The sequence below is a fragment of the Lycorma delicatula genome, chromosome 2 (assembly GCF_047948215.1).
Source record: "Lycorma delicatula isolate Av1 chromosome 2, ASM4794821v1, whole genome shotgun sequence".
Taxonomy (NCBI): Eukaryota; Metazoa; Arthropoda; class Insecta; order Hemiptera; family Fulgoridae; genus Lycorma; species Lycorma delicatula.
In genome coordinates, this window is record NC_134456.1 from 155,743,605 (window position 1) to 155,763,930 (window position 20,326).

At 26.5% G+C, this 20,326-nt stretch overlaps 1 protein-coding gene across 1 annotated transcript in view; it reads right to left on the bottom strand.

The window, feature by feature from the left end:
* Positions 1 to 20,326, bottom strand: part of RluA-2 (RluA pseudouridine synthase 2) — a 464,236-nt gene that overhangs the window by 34,634 nt on the left and 409,276 nt on the right. The window contains exon 6 of the mRNA XM_075357664.1: positions 8,624 to 8,711. Within this exon, the coding sequence (XP_075213779.1) occupies positions 8,624 to 8,711 (88 nt within the window). The remainder of the gene's footprint in view (positions 1 to 8,623; positions 8,712 to 20,326) is intronic.

A 20,326-nucleotide genomic window follows, 5' to 3' on the forward strand; every position in this document is an offset into this window, starting at 1 on the left:
ACTACATAATGGAAAACACAATACTTTGGCTTATAAGAAAGGGGGGCCTTTTGTGCTTCCATTACTATTTTTAATAAATTACCAAATCATTTAAAAAACCTTCCCGTCCATTTTATTTAAGAAACAATTAAAGGATCTTCTTTTATGGAAACAATATTACTTGTAGATGAATTTTTACATAATACTAATTAAAAAAAAAACAAAACATGATTTATCTGCATCCTGTTCAATGTATACATAAATATGTGCTCAAAATAATTTTCAATAGCAGCTTCTGAATTGTGAATTACTTTATAATAATGTTTATAATATTAATTATATTTATCTTAACATTATTTCATGTGTTTGTATTTAAATTATATTAATATGGATTTCAGTCACAGCTACATTAAATCGTATAATTTGTTTTTATATCTATGATTTATTTTATATTGACATGATATATATAATTTATTATTATGTTCCAATCAGAATAAAGATCTATTCATTTATTTATATTTGGAAACACATAGTTCACATTTTTTTTGCCCATTTTTTTGCAATATAAATTCATGAGGATTGGTTTCACTTACATAACTATTAACAGCCAATGAATTGAAGACGTGTACGCGCGCACGCACACACAAAATTGCTGTTTGATGTACAATCTCCTTTGTTCCTAATAGATCGTTAATATTTTGATAAAACTATAAATAATGAAGTTCTATGTTGATGAAGTTCAATTTTGACTTAATTCCACAATTTATAAAACTATTAAAGAAAAACTAAAAAGCTAACAAGAATTCTTGTTACTGCTTTGTCGAATGACTTTTAGCCACCATGATCTCTAGATTTTTCTTTTGGGAAGATTTAAGAGAATACAATTTTTCAGAATATTTCTACATTTCACAAACTGAAAACTAATAATGTAAGTGAAATTTTAAGTATTAATAAACATTACAAAAAGTGGTTGCAAATACCATGAAACAGGTAAGAACAAATATTTAGGCTTCACGTTGGAGTAAATCACTTTCAACAAATATGAGATAAGAAATTTTGTGATCCAAATATTTTTCTAATTTGTATCTAATCTGATGAAAAAAAGATTCAATTAAATACTTTTTACAACTCTATTCTGAATATTAGTTTGATTTAACAATTTTAAGTGATTTACATGCTTAAGATGGATTACTGTAAAGAAATTCAAGGGGATAAAGTAAATACAATTTGAAACAAACATTTTTTATTATTTTCCCAGTTATGTAGTTACATACTAAATACAGTATGTAAGTAAATATGGCAAAGTATGTTAAATTTTGTATGTTGAAGTTATTGACAAATCTGACATTTCATAGCCTCTTCTAACCAAAAAAAAAGTTTAGCAACGAAAAATTCTCAAAGGATGTATGTACATAATATTAATTTAGTAAAATCAACTTTTATATTGTCCATATTTATAAATTACAAAATATATAATTTATTACTAGAAAATAACTGTCTTATACATTCCCTTTATCAGCTGTCATGTCTGAAATGAACAAGAATTTAAAAATAAAATAGTTTATGGTATTACTCATATACACAAAATTCTACTTTGGGTTCAATATGATGATGATGTTTTGGTTATCCTTAATCCTGTTAAAAAATAATGAACACCTTATAATATTGAAAAAATTCAATTCCTACCATGATAGTTTAAAATTTACGTTTGAAACAGATAAGTGCAGAAAAAATAAATTGTTTAGATGTTAATATTGAAATCAATACAAAGAATCAAATTATAACATCAGTGTATAGGCCTACAGTAAATAAAATAACTATTACTAGAAAATCGAATCATTCCTGGTCACACAAGATTAATATATTCACAAATATAATAAATAGAGTGATTCATTGCACACATAAAAACAAGGAAAAATTAGATGTGGAAATAAAAATTATAAAGGATATTGTAGAAAAAAATGTATATAAAACCTTATTAAGTGATAATATTTATAGAAATAAAAATTTAAAAACTATTAATGTAACAACATTAAAAGTATAAATGATACACATAGCTCTGATAATATCTATATGAAATAGATTAATTAACGTATTATATGAAATTATCAAAAATTTAATTAACGTTTATAGAGATGAAAAATATAAACCAGCATATAAGCCAAAAAACCATATAATAAGGCATTTCAAGAACCATAATGACAGTAATGATTTTAATAGTTTATAAAATTTATAAACTAACATTTATAAAATAACATGTTATGATTGAGATAAAATTTATATTGGGAAAACTAATAGATCATTTAACGCAAGGTTTTCAGAACATTTTAGATATTATATAAACAATAAATTAGGTTTTTCTAATGTTGCAAACCATCTAATAATAAATAAACACTCTATTACTGAATTAAAAATTAAATTGAAAATAACTGAAATTATAAAAGAAAGTGAAAATAATAAGAAATTGGACATTTTGGAAAAACATCAAATTTATAAATATAAAGGGAGTTCAGCCTAATCAATCTGCAGACAGAGTTTGATAATGATGCTCTAATCAAAGCTGTTATAGACAACAGCACTTTTGGTAAGATTAGTTACTAAAATATATTACTTTATATTTAATTAGTACAGTGCCATATGTAGTGGCTAGTCACAAAGATGTTTAAAAAATTTTAATTATTTGACTACAGATATTTTGTATATGTAATAGCTTTGGTATTTTAATGTGTAATTTTTAAATTTTAATTTTAATCAACTGATTCCTTGTAAGCGCTATTGATACATAAGGAAGAATAATAAAAATGTAAAGATAAGGTAAGAGCTCTTATTTGGTTCTGTACTGTGGTGGATCGCTGATTTTGTTTTTTCTTTTGAATATATATATATATATAATTAATAATCATAATTTTAATAATTATTATAATATACATATTTTTAATTTTATATATATATATCTTTTAAGGTCAATTTTAAGACTCATATTCCTCTGTATTACTGTACAAATTTAAATAAATAGATTGTTACATCAAGTACAGAATAAAATTAAATTAGGTAGGATGACACTTATTTTATATCATTATATATTCACAAGAGTACTTTCACGATCTTCTTGCATCTTCAGTTGAACCAATCTTTTAATTGTTCATGTAAGATTACATATGATAAATACACAACATTAACAAAATAAAATCTTGATAATACAATAAAACAAAATTTGTTAAAACTTTGGATATAAACTCAAATCAAAATGGAATTAAAATTAAAATTTTTTTTTCTTTTAAATTTAAAATTTAAGATTAAAAATCAAAATTAAAGTTAAAGTTAAAATCGTCAAATAATAAAAATATTAATTAAAAGTTAAAATGATAAATATGCTAAAAAAGAATGAATATATGTGTGTGGTTTGGCTAGCCAATATTATATTACTGTGTAGGATTTTAAATAGATAAACTAAAAATTAACAATATTTGATAAAGTGCTGTTATCTATTGCAGCCTTCATAATCATGTCATCTTCATACTCTGTTGGTTGGTTGTTCAAGATGAATCCATTTTTATATTTATATATGTAAAATCTCTCTAAAATGTCTAAACCACTATTATTGTTGTTATTATTATTATTCGTATTACATTTTTTAATTTCCAAATTATTGTAAATATCAGATATTAAATATTTATTATCAATAAGATGGTCAGCAGCATTAGAAAAACCCAATTTTCCATTTTTATAATATCTGAAATGTTCAGAAAATCTGAACATTAGAAATCTGTCATTTATTTAGTCTGTTGCCAGCTGTCAAAAGGATAACACGTATTTTGGTATGATCGGTGATTTTTTATTTATATAAACAATGGATCAGAGAATTTGTATTAAATTTTGCTATAAGAATGGAATAAAGTGTAGTAAGGTTTTAAAAATGTTAAATATTGCTTTTGGTGAGTCTGCTATGAGTAAAGCAAGAGTTTACAAGTGATATAAGCTTTTCCAAGAAGGTCGTGAAGGTGTTGAAGATGACGAGCGCCCCAGACACCCCAGCACAGTAATAACCGATGAAAACATGGAAAAAATGAAAGAAATGGTTATGAATGATCGCTGATCACAATCAGATAAGTCACTGATGATGTTGGGATATCAATTGGCTCATGCCATTAAATTTTTTCGGATGTTTTGAGTATGAAACATGTCACAGCAAAATATGTTCCAAAATTGTTGAATTTTGAACAAAAACAGCGGTAAATGGAAGTTGCTTAGAAGTCACTAAGTTAACCACACAGCTCAGGAATGGTCGAACTGAGACTGTACAAGACTACACTTCATACATATCATACATACATCCTCATACATATCCTCATTCATCCTCTGAAGTATTATCTGAACGGTAATTACCGGAGGCTAAACAGGAAAAAGAAACGAATCGCTAAATGAAGTCAACGATGCAGAACTACTGAAACGTGTCATAACAGGTGATGAAACATGGGTTTATGGATATGATGTTGAAGCTAAGACTCAACCGTTCCAGTGGAGGCATTCTGGATCACCAAGAACCAAAAAAGCTCGAAAAGTACTGTCGAAAGTGAAGGTTATGTTCACCAAGTTCTTTGATTTTAATGGCATACTGCACTATGAGTTCTTGCCACAAGGTCAAACAATCAATAAGGAATATTACCTACAAGTTCAATGCAGTTTGCGTGAAGAAATAAAAAAAAATGCCCGGATTTGTGGTGAAACAATTCATGGTTTTTGCACCACGATAAGCACCTGCTCACACTTCATTGCTTGCTCGTACATTTTTAGCCAAACCCGTGTAACTTTTTTCTATTCTCGAAAATAAAGAGAACCTTAAAGGACCGTTGTTTTACAAGCGTAGATGAGATTAAAAGTGAATAGCTGAAAGAGCTAAACACTAAACACTATTCCAAAAATCGAGTTCCAGAAGTGTTTCTGGGATTGGGAAAAGCGCTGGCATAAGTGTGTAATATTTAATGGAGACTATTTTGAAGGGGGTAAACATTAACGTAGACAAATAAATAAAATTCTTTCCAAAAAACAAAAATTCTCGCTACTTTTTGAACACACCTCATATTGTTGTTTAATAGTAGTGGGTTTTCTATATACTGATGTTATAAAATGATTATTTTTATTAATTTCAATACTAACATCTAAGTAATTTATTGTCCTATTTATATCAATTTCAAAAGTAAATTTTAATCCATTATAGTATGAATTTAATTTTTTCAAAATTATTAGATGTTCATTATATATAACAGGGTTACAAACTACAAAAATATCATCAAAATACGTAGTCAATAGCAAAATATTATGTATGAACAATGCCAAAAATAATTTTATGTTCAAAATCCTGTAAATAAATTTTGGACATAACAGCCAATAAAGGAAAACCCATTAGTAAAGTATTTTCCTGAATATAATATTTGTCATTAAATTTAAAATAATTTTGTTGGCATACATTTTTAATGATATTAGTAATATTATCAACAAATACAGTCTTTGTGGTTATATATTAATTTATTTTTTATTCTGTTAATAGTTTTTTTAGTATAAAATGATTTTTAATTTCAATTTTAATTATGATTTTAATATGTAATTGATACGAATGATTTATAAAAGTTACATGGAGCAAATGATGATGAGAGTAACTTGTGAAAGCGCTCTTGCATGAATAATGAAATAAGGTAGTTGTTATCCTATTTTATTTTATTTATTAATTATGTAATTACGTTGATTGGATTAATATAATTTGTATAGTACAGAGGAATATAATTATCGAAAGGATCGACTTTAGAAAAATAATATATATGTATACTCAGATAGAAGATATACACACTTGTAAATTCACCTATTTTTTGCTTGATATCTCTGGATTGGATGGAGCACGATAATTTCTGTGTATGGAGCACTGCTGCCATTAATTTTGCTCACAATTGGCCAAGGAGAAGGAGATTCGGGGCAAAAAAAACACTTTCTTCTTTTTTTCATTTGTGGACTCATAAATCATATTCTTGTACTAATTGTATGATTCCAAAACAGTAGTATGTCACTTTGGTTGTGTATTTGGGCAATTTGATTTTTGGATGGGGGATAATAAATGTAACATTTTTACTTTCTTTTGTCAACTATAGTTTTGCTTTAATTTAGACTGGATGAACTGATTTTTATAAAATTTTGTAGAATTTGATCACTTTTGAATACAGATCACTGTTGTCACTTAATCACTTAATTTTGGTTACAACTGGTAAAAGAAGTGGGGGAGATATGGTCATTGTGGGTTTTGACATCAAATGTTTACTGTAACAGTAGAAATTTTTTTTATATTATTTAATATCTCTTATGAGGCTAAACACTTTTATCAGCTGGGGTAAAATCCAGTATCTACAGAGTGTCCCATATAAAACACAACCCAACCTTTTATTGGTAGGTATTGAAATAATAAAAAGGCATGTGTAAATGTAAATGTAATTTTTATTATTACCATCCATTACCTTACATTTAGAGTAAATGTTGGAAGTGGCCGCCATCTTCTTGAATACAAGCTTCAATTCTTTTTACAGCATTTCTTGCAACTTTTTTCAAAGTTTGTGGCTGGATATTTAATACAGCTTGTTCAATATTGACTTTCAATTGCTCAAGTGTTCGTGGTTTGTTGCTGTAGGCTTTTTCTTAAAGGTAACCCCATAGAAAAAAATCCGCCTCAGTCAAATCTGGAGATCTTGGTGGCTACAAGCCTCGACCGATAACACGATTACCAAAGAATTCCTCAATGAAATCAGAAGTTGAACCTGTGTAGTGCGATATTGCACCGTCATGTTGTAGCCAGCAGTGTCTGTCTTCCTCTTCCAAGAGTGCAATGAACTGAAATAAAATATCCTGATATCATTCTGCATTAATGGTGTACTTGAAAAAAATAGGACCGATTATTTTCTTCCACGATATCACACACCACAAGCCCAACGGGCGGGTGTAATTGTTTTTCGTGATAAACATGGGGATTTTCAGCACTCCAAATTCTACTGTTTTGGCTGTTTACGTAGCCATCCAAATGAAACCGTGCTTCATCTGTGAAAAATAACGAATCCATAACATTAATTCCCTCACGCAGAAATCGACGGAACCATTGACAATATTGTAGCCGTTTTTCTTTGTCGGGCTCAAGAAGTTGATGAATGCGATAAGGACGTAATTGTAATTGTTTGGTCGCCCGATGAACAGTTGATTTAGACAAATTAATTTCAGCAGACAAACGTCTGATCGATTTATTTGGCGAGGTGAGTAATCGGTCCTTGATTTCAGTGACTGTATCTGTATTCAACACTGACGCAGATCTTTTGCGTTCCTTGTTAACAGAACCAGTCTCTCTAAATTTTGCAACTAACCTTAATACTGATGTTTTGTTAGGAGCTGGTTTATCTGGGTACTTATGGTGAAACAAATGCAACCACTTATGGTGCAACCACTGATTTCATACTGAAATACGACTCAACAATGAAAACACGTTCATCTAACGAAAATACCATCTTGTCTCTAGCAATACACTGAACGTTATGATTGCATTGTTGTTACTATCGGTAGTGTTCTACTGCATCGCCATGATGTTCAGATGTTGGATGAGTCCATTTCAGTAACGAGTAGGGGAGTAAGCTTGACTTTTGAAATTTCATGGATGAGTGATTGATAGGTTGCGTTTTATATGGGACACTTTGTACTACTATGATTATTAATAATCCTATCAATAATCATAATAGTAAAAAACTACATTATTTATATTGGTATATACTGGCTGATGAAGTATTAAAACCAATTGCTTATTAATAATATTCCTTCTAAGTAGTAGTATATTCTACTTAGGAGTTGTAGAAATTATGCAACTCAACCAGTTTTTAAAAAAATTTTAAATGGATCTCCACTCTATGTAAGCCCATCTGTTTACTGTGATTGATATTCAAGAGAAGCGCGCACCCCCCCTCCCGCACAGACACATAATGTACACCTACAGAGTAATAAATATCACAATATATATATATATATATATATATATATATATATACACAATACACAGAGAACCTTTTAACTTTTCTAAGATGGACACCATAAAGTGCAGTGCAAAAGGATACTCCACCTGACTAATGACCATGAAAATAACTTTTTTTATATTTAATAATTTTAAAGAATACAGTCTATTAAGCTAGTAAATTCTAGTAGTTTAATACTTAAAATGTTTTCATTTTAAATGTTAACAAATAAATCAAATGAAGCAATTAAATTACCAGAAAATCAGTTTTAATATAAAATAATAAATAATCAATACTTACAGCAGGATAATCCACTGTGGCAATAGCTTGTTAAACTTTCAGTAATTACTGATAATTTAAAATAACATTTATGTTAAAGGTAATATATTAATTAGCTACAAAATACATCAAAAAACATAAAAGTATATTAAAAGAAAAAGGTAGTCAAAAAAAAAGAAAAACAAAAAAGATAAATATTACAAAGTAAATTACCAATGTTTGTAGGTAATATTTTTACCTGAGGTTTAATGTAATAAAACCTTTAGTTTTTAGTTCATGCTACAACACAAAAGGTTGTTTGTTTGTTTTTTTGTTTTATTGTCCTTCTATTAACTTACCGGCAGCGAACAGGGTTTGTCCAGAGCGACTATGTCGTCATCTACATGGATTAGACGCAAACTCTTTGCTAGTACAGGAGTCTCATGTCTGGAAGGGAAGTCCCAAACTATACCACAGTTAACTATTTACCCAAAACCAACCAATACATGCAAAACATTTACAAGACTCCTGTTAATGTTATTATAACTATCAAAATAAAAACAAATTGCCATCATGTTTTTAAATATGTGTTTAACTACATTATTGTAATTAAATTTTGTTTCACATATTTATAAAAAGTAAAAATAAAACAAAAAAAATAAATAAATAAAAATGAAAACAAGGCTGAAGAAGCAAATAATTATGTATAGTAAATGAAATATGTATAAAGCATTAACACAATCTCAAATAAAAAATACTTTTTGTCAAATCTTAAAAAAAAAAAATTATGTTACATCTTGTATAATAACTATCACCATAACAGCTAAAGATAAAGTTAAATAAAACAAAACTAGAAAAGATGTTTCAAGGAATTATTTTTAAAGCTAACAGTACTAAACACTAATTTTAGAGCTGAAAGAATAAATGTCTAAACAAAAATGTTATTCTTTGAAGTTGCATGTTCTAAATTTTGACATTTTAAAAATCTATTTCATGAACTGCATTAATTGTATGTTATACTTTAGCAATTTAATGTTTAATCTCCAATAGAGGTGGTCACTTCATTTTGCATGTAGATAACCAATAACAATAATTGTGATGATAAATATGATGATTGGACGATGCAACTTCATCAATAAGATTGTTATTGTAAGCTAAAGTACCATCATTATCGCCAGTAAATTAAAAAAAAATGTGACAACAGTTTATAAAAATGGCAATCGTTCAAGAATATAAGGAAAATAATTTGTAGAAAACATTTTTTACATGTGTGTAATAATTAATTCTTATCAATTTGGTCCTTGTAGGATTGGATAATATGTTTTAAAGGGAATTTCAAGATTTTGCACTATAACATTTATAAGAGGCTATTATAACATTTACATTTACAGTATACCGGACGACTGAAAAATCACATATAATTATATCTAAACTTAAATAGTTAGATAATATCCATATAATTTTTGTTAACAGGAAAATTTTTCCAGGAGTAGAATAATATTGGTAACAAGAATTGAAAAAATTATCAGTTTCTTGGCTATAACTGCCGTCATGAAGTAGCACATACCAAGCAAAGTTGTCTTTCATACAGTCAAGTAATATGTCTATTATTGAGGTTCACTTAAAATTACAATCATATGCAAAATGTACTAGGGCAATTTTCATATTTATCTGTATGCACAAGTGCCAAACAAATTTACTATCAGTCATTAATAACGCTTCTTGTTTATGGAAGATAGGTAGTGCTGGCAACTGAATTATTCTGGGCACCTTCACTGTTTCAACTGATATTTCTAATCTTATTCTTGTACTAACAAGTGTGTAATAGTAAAAGAAAATTAAATTAAGGTGCTTATCTCAGTATTTGGTAACTTATTTATATTTTCTTCAGTAAAAACAGATCTAACACCTAATTCAGTTAACCTACTTTTTTTATGTATGATAAGAAAATGAATATTATTGCATGTAAAAAATGCCTAACCTGAATGGGATTCAAATCCAGAATTTTCCGGATTCAGAGATGTTAACATTCTGTCACAGAGGCTGGTAGAGCGATAACATAATTTTATTACCATAAAAATAGAAGATTAAGATTTGAGACTTAAAAAATTTAGGCAAATCCAATGTAATTGGAACCTGGCACCTAACAGGTAAATTATATTCTAATATCAGTGTCAAACTGCTATCTACATGCAAAATAATAATTAATTCTGCTATCAGGAAATTAAGTTATTTACTTCAAGTAAATACCATATTTTTTCCATGGTTTATTTTCACAAATCTAAAAAAATAAAGTATAACTCCTTAATTTTTTTATTTACAAGTTCAACAAAAACATAACATAAACAGAAAACCTTTGTAAATACTACATAACAAGAACAGATGATAATAATATTGTAATAAATGAAATTTCTTTCATTTACTAACTTTTAAGTCATAAAACCTGAATAACCACAAATTTAATACTTACAAAATACAAAAATCAATCACTGACAAGCCATTGGGAATGCCTTTCAGAATATGAACAGTAATATATTTACTCATAGATCAACAGTGTATTTACCACAGGAATTATTTAACTAAAATTTATAGGTTTATCTTCATATTATAAAAATATCCTAATGTTTTGACAAGTTTTTCAAAATTTTTGATAATTTGCCAAAAAAAATTATTCATTTATTATCTCTTAAGAAACTGGTGAAAACATTCAAAATTAAATTCATGGGAAGTTTTGTCAAAAATACAAGAATTTTTATGTGTTGAAAATGACATACAAGATGGTGGCTAAAGAGTTGGAGAAGTTTAACAATAAACTAAAAGATTACACCAAATATTTTTGTATTTACTTGCTATTAAAGAACTAAGCATATTATACTCTGTCATATATTCACAATTTTTTTTAGTAAAAAGATGTCTTACATAAAAAATAAATAAATGAAATAAAAAGTAAATATGGTACCTTCATTAGTGCACTTTTTCATAAAATAGCTTATGAATAATGCATATTATGAGAAAAATGTATTATAACAAATATCAGAATTATAAATATAGCAGATTAAAAATATGTAGTACAAAATAAAAAAAATTTTTGGATTAGTGAAGAAGAGAAAAAATGAAGAAGTTTATAACCAATCAAATGTATAACAAAAAAATTCATTGGTTATATCTGACTGAACTGTACACATATTTATTATTTAGTTTACATAATATGAAAGTTATTAAAAAGGATAACTAAAATTATAACAAAATGATACAATATAGAAGAGAGTGAAGACTCATCAGAAATGAAATGAGATAGTAAAAAATAATAATTCAAAAAATGAAGAAACATACTGACCATGTATAAAAACATTTTTTTAATATTAAATAACAAAACTACAAATTAATTATGGTTATAATTAGTCATGTTGTCAGAGTGATTAATTTAAATCTAAATAAACAAGCATAAGGCATTATTTTTTTACATAGTAATGGAGACTATAAGAAATAAACAACAGATATTGAAATACTGTTGCGAGAATATTAAACTGCAGTCAAAAATCTAAACTAATCTGTGAATTTGGCAGAAACACTGTCAAATGCTACTGATGGGATTTAATCAGTGATCGGCATGTTATTTTAATTCAAACACAATAACTTAACAAATAATATACTTCCTGTAAATCATTAGAACAACAGAAATCTTTTATTTAAACACTTTTTCCTTATTTAAAAAAAAGAATGATAATGAACAAGTAAATAGTGATCATAAATAATTAATTATGAAGATATAATTATAGTAGCAGTTATTTTATTAATTAATCAATAATCTTAAATTAATACCATAACTGACTACATCTAAATTACATGGGTCAGCCAGATTATTCTAGATGTCAAAAACTAGAATTAAAATTGATCAATTCATCTGATTCAAAATAAAGAAATAAAATATTTGTATTAAATATGTCCAAGTATCAAACTTGTAAAATAACTTAGGTCCTTTTATTTAATAATAAAATAATAATGTATAATAATTACATTATTGAAGTGTTACTGTTAATTGTATAAAATAATATTAATAATAATAATAAACGATGGTCAAACAATTTAAGTTATTTTGCATGTAATATGCATGTTCTGTGGATATTCAAAGAATGCATAAAAGTTATATGTATTAATTTCCTAAAATATAAATAAATCTTTTTAATGTTTCTAAATTTAATCAGATCATTTATAAAAATGATTTGCATTAAATTATTTCAAGAAAAAAAATTGACATATTTTAATTGCACAGAAAAACAAACAGTACGATTTAGTGTCATATATGTCTCCATTTTATATGATAGATGTTTTACGAAAGAAGCTGCAGTTAATAAGTAGAATACATACTGGACACTTTTATTTCTTTTACGAGTAGACCTCAATCACTTGATAACACTTATAACAGGAAAATGTTTCAGTACAACCAGATAAACATAAAAAAAGATATCATACATGTCATAGTAGTTCCAGTTTTTTGTAGTTTATTAAGATTATATTCTCATCGTCTATTTTTGGTGTACCATAAGCGCAGCAGTGAAAAACTAAAGATAAAATTGGCTTCTACATCCAAGAAAATGTATAAAATAACACTTCAATATATTGTTATTAATAAAATAATATAATAAAATATATTATTATTAATAATATATTACTATTAATTTTTACTATACCTCTTCTTTTAAGTAATTGGCCCCAAAGTAACCACAGTTGGGTAATCCCAAAATTAACAAAAAATATAAGAATTATCCTTCGTCCATATTTCATAAGTTCATATGTAATCATATTATAAATGAGTCACTGTCCCTTGTATGCATTATTATGCAGATCACCAATATGTGTGAGATGTGTTTTTCACCATCATACTCGGATTGTATTTTTTTTATGAGGTAATCAATAAGCATTTTTCATTATGTCAATATGATAACTTTTTTGATATTTATGTGAACATAATAAAAATTCTAATGGGTTTCTAAAAAATTATACTTGGTATTGTAAACTATTCTTTTAATAGTTTCATTCTTCAGAAACAATAAAGTATGATTGGTAGTTTTTTATCAGTTTTATTCCAATCCTAACTAGTATAAAATTGCTCAAAATGAATTTTACAAAATGAAATGTTTGAACCAAATTACAGATTTGCTTCATAATTTTTCACTGTAAATTTTATTTTGATTAAATTTTACAGCCTTACAGCCTGCAAAATATAACTGTTCTGATATGGTAATTATTCATTGACATCATCATTTTTATTAACAACTTTTTCAGTTCACTAAATATTTTGGATATACTTTATAAAAAAATCAAACAAACTTCCATATTTCACGGTCATAGTTATGTTTTTTCTCTTGCACATAGCTCATAAAATACTTACATCATCTCATATAATCATCATATTCAGTAAGTCAGAAACAGTCTTTCCTAACTAATATGCTGTAGTGAAGTAAATTATGAAGTACAAAATTAAAACCAAACTCCATCTTGAATTATATATAAAAACATTTAAGACAAATGTTTCAAGTCAATATATTATTGCTTTAACATGTGCAGAAATACCTCTATTTTGGCACCTTCTGTGTGCTAATGTGTAATGGAGGGTTAAATAATAATTTTCACTTTCTCTAAAAATCAGTTTTTTAACTGCAACTGTATTTTGATTCCACTTCATTTAATATATTTTTTTGTAAACCTACAACTTTTAACTTAAATGTATTTCTTTAATAGATATATTATTAAAAATATTGGAATCCATTTAAAAAGAGTAATAAAATATTATATTAAAGAAATAAATACAAGTGGAATATTCTAGTAGTACAACGTCAGTAATTGGTGTATATAATCTCAAAGATTTATATATGTGCGTCCTTCATGTTGCTGTTGACACAGTCTTGAAATAAGTAAATAAAATATTACTACATATAAATAATATATGTCTACAATCATCATAATAATTTCCTCTTTATACAGTGATCTTCCAAAAGTCCTCTAAAATGAAATTCAACCGAAATGCCTGGTTTTATATAAGTAATAATTTTTAGAAAATTTGTGTTTCATTAATAATAAGATGACAAAAATTAATAATTACACTCAAATCCTGGTGTTAAAGTTGTACTGTACAAAAAGGTGTCCAGGGAGGAAGGTAGAATACCTTACTTCTCAGCCAATGGTACAAAAAAGCGTGGTGTGTTTACTACATACCTAGCTATATTTATAAAAGTGAAGTTAAGATAAATTACTACAACCAACTAAGCCAGCTAGAAAGTAATTTGATAGGTTAATCAGTTTGAGCCAAATTAACAATATCTCCTTAAGTAGAAAGCCATTGTTGGTCTTTGACTAATTAAAGACTAAAATTATTTATAGAACATGACACTATTATAAAAATTAAAATATAACCTTTTCCCTTTCCAAAACATTTACTAAACATTTCATCTCAATTACATATTTACAAACTGACCTTCATTTTTTATAAATAATAATATATTATAAATAAATATTAGTATAGTCAGTTTACTGCACATCTAAAAAATTTTCTAAAATTTGAGCAACAAGTGATTTAAAAAATTCAATGAAAATCATTACCAATATTAGGTGATTATTCTCATGTCTTTTTCACTTTTCTCTTCCATCCATTTAACAAGTGAATAATGAACATTTTGATTGTCAGATATCACTTTTTAAGCCATTATTCATCTAACTACATACACTTAAGTTAAAATAAGAAGTTCCATTTTATTTTCATAAAAGTTATATTTGAACGTTTTTTGATGTTTTAAATAAAATTTTATTTTCTAAAAATTGCATTTTTAAATTTGTATGCATTATTTACTTAACTGTTACTTGAATTAACAATTTACTATATATACAATTTACTGAATTATAAATATAAATATATTAAACAATATGTAATACTGATAGTTATTCATAATATAGGTTGCAAACTTAAATATTCAATGTTTATTTTTAGACAACATAACAAGATTGCATACACAGTTTTACATAGAGATAGATAGTATCTTATGAAAATAAATAAGATGAACCTTTATTCGACAGAATGAATCTTCTTGACAGAACCTTCTTCTTTTTCCTGTTTAGCCTCCGGTAACTACCGTTTAGATAATTCTTCAGAGGATGAATGAGGATGATATGTATGAGTGTAAATGAAGTGTTGTACATTCTCAGTTCGACCATTCCTGAGATGTGTGGTTAATTGAAACCCAACCACCAAAGAACACCGGTATCCACGATCTAGTATTCAAATCCATGTAAAAATATCAGGCTTTACTAGGTTCTTGACAGAACCTGTCTTTTGGACAGGATGCCTCTATAAATTTTCCTACCCAGTACAAAATTACTTTAAATAAATAATACAATATGTATATCTTAATAAGGTAAAATGGTAATTAATGAAATTACCACAGAAAATTCCAACTTTTTTAAAACAAAAAGATTTAATCGGGTTAACTCTAAGTTACGTGTAAACCTTCTGTAAGATGGATCATTTTTCTGTACAATTTATTACAGCTGCAATTTTAGTATACAATTTACTACATCTAGAAGTTTTTCATATAAGATGTTTTAAGTTAAATCTTTTAATAATAATAATATTTTATAACTTCATCAGAACCTTAAAGAACCAGTGGGTTATGAGAAATGTATCTTCCTCACCATTATAAAATTGTTATTTAACAAAAAATATACAGCATCATACTAGTAATTTATCAATGGCCACAAAAAAATTCATGTATTATGTATGAATATCTGGTCACTGAAGTGCTTATAACATAATTTTTAATGAATGATAATGATACTTTTAGGATTATGTTTTCCTACATAATTTTTGTAACTTTTTTGCTACATAATTCCAATAAATAACTTTAACTTAAATTACTATGTAGTTTAATTAAATATAATTATTTAAACACAATAAAATACACACATACATACACATTTATAAATACACATTCACACTATTTTATAAATATGAGAATATACCACCGAAAGCTATTTTATTTCTGACAAATTTACTGCCTATAAATGTGGGGTATAATTATAAAAAAGGAGCACACCACCTATGAAAGAATGGATTAAAAAGCATTAAATTAATAAACAGATATTATTACAGTGATTATATATGATATTTTAATTCATATTAATACATACACAATAAAAATAATATGAGAAATACTTGTTTTCATGCAAATTACAAAAATAAAATGACATGCAAAGCAAAGCAAAGCAAAAATGCAGTGGTGAATGAAAGTAGGAAAAATATTAAGGTATCAGCATAGTTAGGTTTTATCATGCAAAGCAATCAAAAATCATAAGGAAAATATGGTTAGGTTAGGTTAGGTCTGGCGTCTCAATGCCACTTACGGGGATCGAGGCAGGTTTGTTTACAACGACAACGTCCTCGTCCATGTGAATAATCGCAATGGGGTCAGCAGTCACTGGAACCTCGTGTCTGTAACACAACAAACTTTGACTCTCACACCCCAAAAACTACAATCATTAACAAGATGGTTACAATCATCTTTCAATCTAAGCTAATGAATAGTGCAAGAACTCAAGAAAAGTAATTTTTTTTCATAGCTAAAATACATTAATTATGTTTATAACTATATAAATCACCACAACTGGTAAACAAATGTTTAATTAAATAAAATAAATAGATAAAAAAATAAAACAATCAGGAATGTTGTTTTAATTTTTTAAGTGAATTATTTGATAATACATTCCTTAAAATCTAAATGTTAGTGTAATCTTCTAAAATAAAAATGAACTGATTAATCAGTTACATGTAATGGTCAAACAAATGAAAAAAAAAAAAAAAACAAGGATCATTCATACAGAACACAATAGTTAATGAAAATTATCACTTAACTATACTACTTGTAATAAATCTCTCTTTTAGAATATAATTACCAATGAACAAAGTTAACTAATAAATAGATTATTCAGTCATAGTCTTTGCAACTGAACTTTTATACAGTGTAATATTAATGTTAACCAGTGTATTTTCACAAATTATTTTGTGTGACGTTTTAAAGAGAACTTCATTAATTAATTTTGTAAAATATATCTTATTAGTACCACAAACTAGTAATTTTTCTGTAATGCACAAAAAAGCTATATTTTCAGATTAATCAGGAACAAATTAAACAGGAACTAAATTACAAGTGTATTCTTCTGTTTTAACTGAATATGTTAAATAAATATTATTGTAAATAATTCATTTATGAATTACCAAATGTAATAAAATATTGTTACAAGTCAAATCCTTCTAGTGAACATTGGTATGAGTCACTCAGCATGTTTTTAAACATAAAATTTAACATTACCATTATATCTTGTTATTAGTATTATTCACGTAAGAAATTATTTATAAATTTAATATATAGCACCTTTAAATATTTAATAATAATTTTTTTCATTGGCAAACAAAAAGAATGGTTTATTTCCTAATAATTTAGTAATAAACAATTATCATCCAAACTGAAACTGCAGTCAACCAAAATGGTAGTTTAAAAGGTACTGGTATCAAACTGATAATATAAGTTTATAAATTAATATGATTATACCATACTAACATAAAATTATTTCTGGTATTCTAGCCTATAGTAATATTTTTAATATATTATAAAAATATTAATAATTTTGTTTCCCTGTGGACAATCCATTAACAATAAAATGTTATTTTATGATAGATTGAGACCTAATGCTTTGACAAAGAGATTCTGAAGAAAATTCAGTATTTTATTTTAAAAGAGAGTAATGTTATACAATAATACAGCAGTGTGTTAAAACACATCACTTAATAAAACTACAGATTCCCTGTGTGTATTTATTACTTTGTCTTTCTTACATTTATATACAAAAAAATTACATATTAAAAAAGTCACACTTAATTTTTGATGATTCTGAATGTTTAAAAATGTTGTTTATCTGTGTCTTCCCCAGTTATTTTGAAGATTAAACTGATATACATTAAAAAAATGACAAAATAAAGCAAATTTCAGAACCTATAACAACTCATTCGTGTTCATTAAATTTGTCTAGCAGTGAATAAAGAAAAATGATCAATTAAGATTCAAAACTCAATAAAATGCAAATTTACTGGGTATCAGAATATGAATATGTAATAAAGAGCTGATAAGTAGGTAAATTATTTTCTCAGATAAAATACAAATGAGCATCAATAGTACCTCCCTTAAAATTAGTTCAAATATTTAAATATTTGTCCATAATTCTGTATTATTGCAGATCTTCATACAAAATTATCTTTTGATAACAAGCTTAAAAGAGAATAAATATTACAAAATCTTATATAATAGCTGTTGTATAACATGCAGACATACAAAAACAGTGTACTAATGACTGGTTAAGAATGGTTGTATTATTTTAACATTTAATTTACATATCATACAAAACTTTAAAAAAAATCTGTTCTGGATAGCTCACAACTTTCTCCATACATTCAGAAAAAAAGAAATCATGAAATAAAGGTCTAAATAATAAATAAAAAAAAGTAAAACAACGGAAAGACATTCAAATGTCAATTAATGTTTAAAAAAAGGAACTTGGTATTATATGTTTTTTTTTTTGGAAAGGGTTTTTTTTTATTTTCTTGTTTAGTCTTTCAAGTACAATTATATACATAATAATTTGTAAAGGTAAAAATTCTAATAAATAATCTATTTTTAATTCAATCTTTTACCATTTAATGCTAATCAGTTTTTTTTATTTTATTGCTACTTAATCTTTACTTTCTTTCTGGTACTGAAAAAATTTACCACAGAAGTCCTAAAGATGCTTGTACATAGAAGTATGAAACATAAAATTTGTGTTTTACAAAAAATGATAGGGATAAAATCCAGAACCTTCTAGATAAAAAATAGACGATACTCTATTTGATAAACAGTATAGTAAATAATCCAGCTATATAGAGTAGGAAAACAAATCTCACAATTGTATTGTCTTTTAGTCCAGAGACCAACTTTCATAGAAACTTATAACAATAGCAAATAATAGTAAGAAGAAGCATTACATACACACACCCTTTGTGAGGAAGATATGTGCATATGTTTGTGAGTAATTTAATGTCAATATAATAACATCTAACAGTTTACGTGCAATTATTCTAAACAATTGAATTTGTACAATAAAAAATTACAATTAATGTTTGAATGGAAGAAACTGAAACTATGAATATTTTGGATATAAAATAATGATGAAACTAGTATTTATTGTAAACTTAAAAGTAACAACTGTTCATAAAAACTCAAACTATCTATGGTCAAATAATAACACTACAACAATGACTAACACACACACACACACACACACGTGTGCGCGCGCACTCATAAAAATATGAATATATTTACCAAAAAAAAATAATTACAGAATTAAAACAAATCAAATTTAAAATGGCTATGAGAATGAATTCATAAATAAAATACAGTATATAAAAAGTTATGAGCAAAAAAATTATCAAAACAACTGTAACTCAAAACAATAACATTAAAATAATAAATTAATAAAAAGTAAATAACATATAATTATGATGAAGTTAATGTACCCAGAGAGAGTTTGATAAGTCTTTTCAAAGTCAAGAGGTGGTGCTCTAGTACACTGATAAGAAAACTTTTACTTTTCCACATCCTTCTGGGAGCATACATCAAGATTCAGTGAAACAGATTCATAATCCTATTGTTAGGAGTCATTTCAGTCGATTAAGTACTGTGATTTGTGAGAAATGGACGAAAGAGAATTTTAAATTATGAGAAAACTGCCTGTAAAATGGTTGCTGTGTTTTTCATAATCGATCAAAAAAGTGAATGAGTAAACACTTCCAAGCATAGTTTGAGGCTATTTCAGTGTAATCAAGAAATACTTTTCATTGTTTCATAAAACAGTCACATCACTAGTGATCTGAAACATAGGAAAGTCAACTTAGTGGGTTGCATTGTGGGATCTTGCTCCAAAAAAGGAGAAAAGTATCCTAGGCAGAAAAGGTATCTATGACATTATCTTTTGTAATGTTC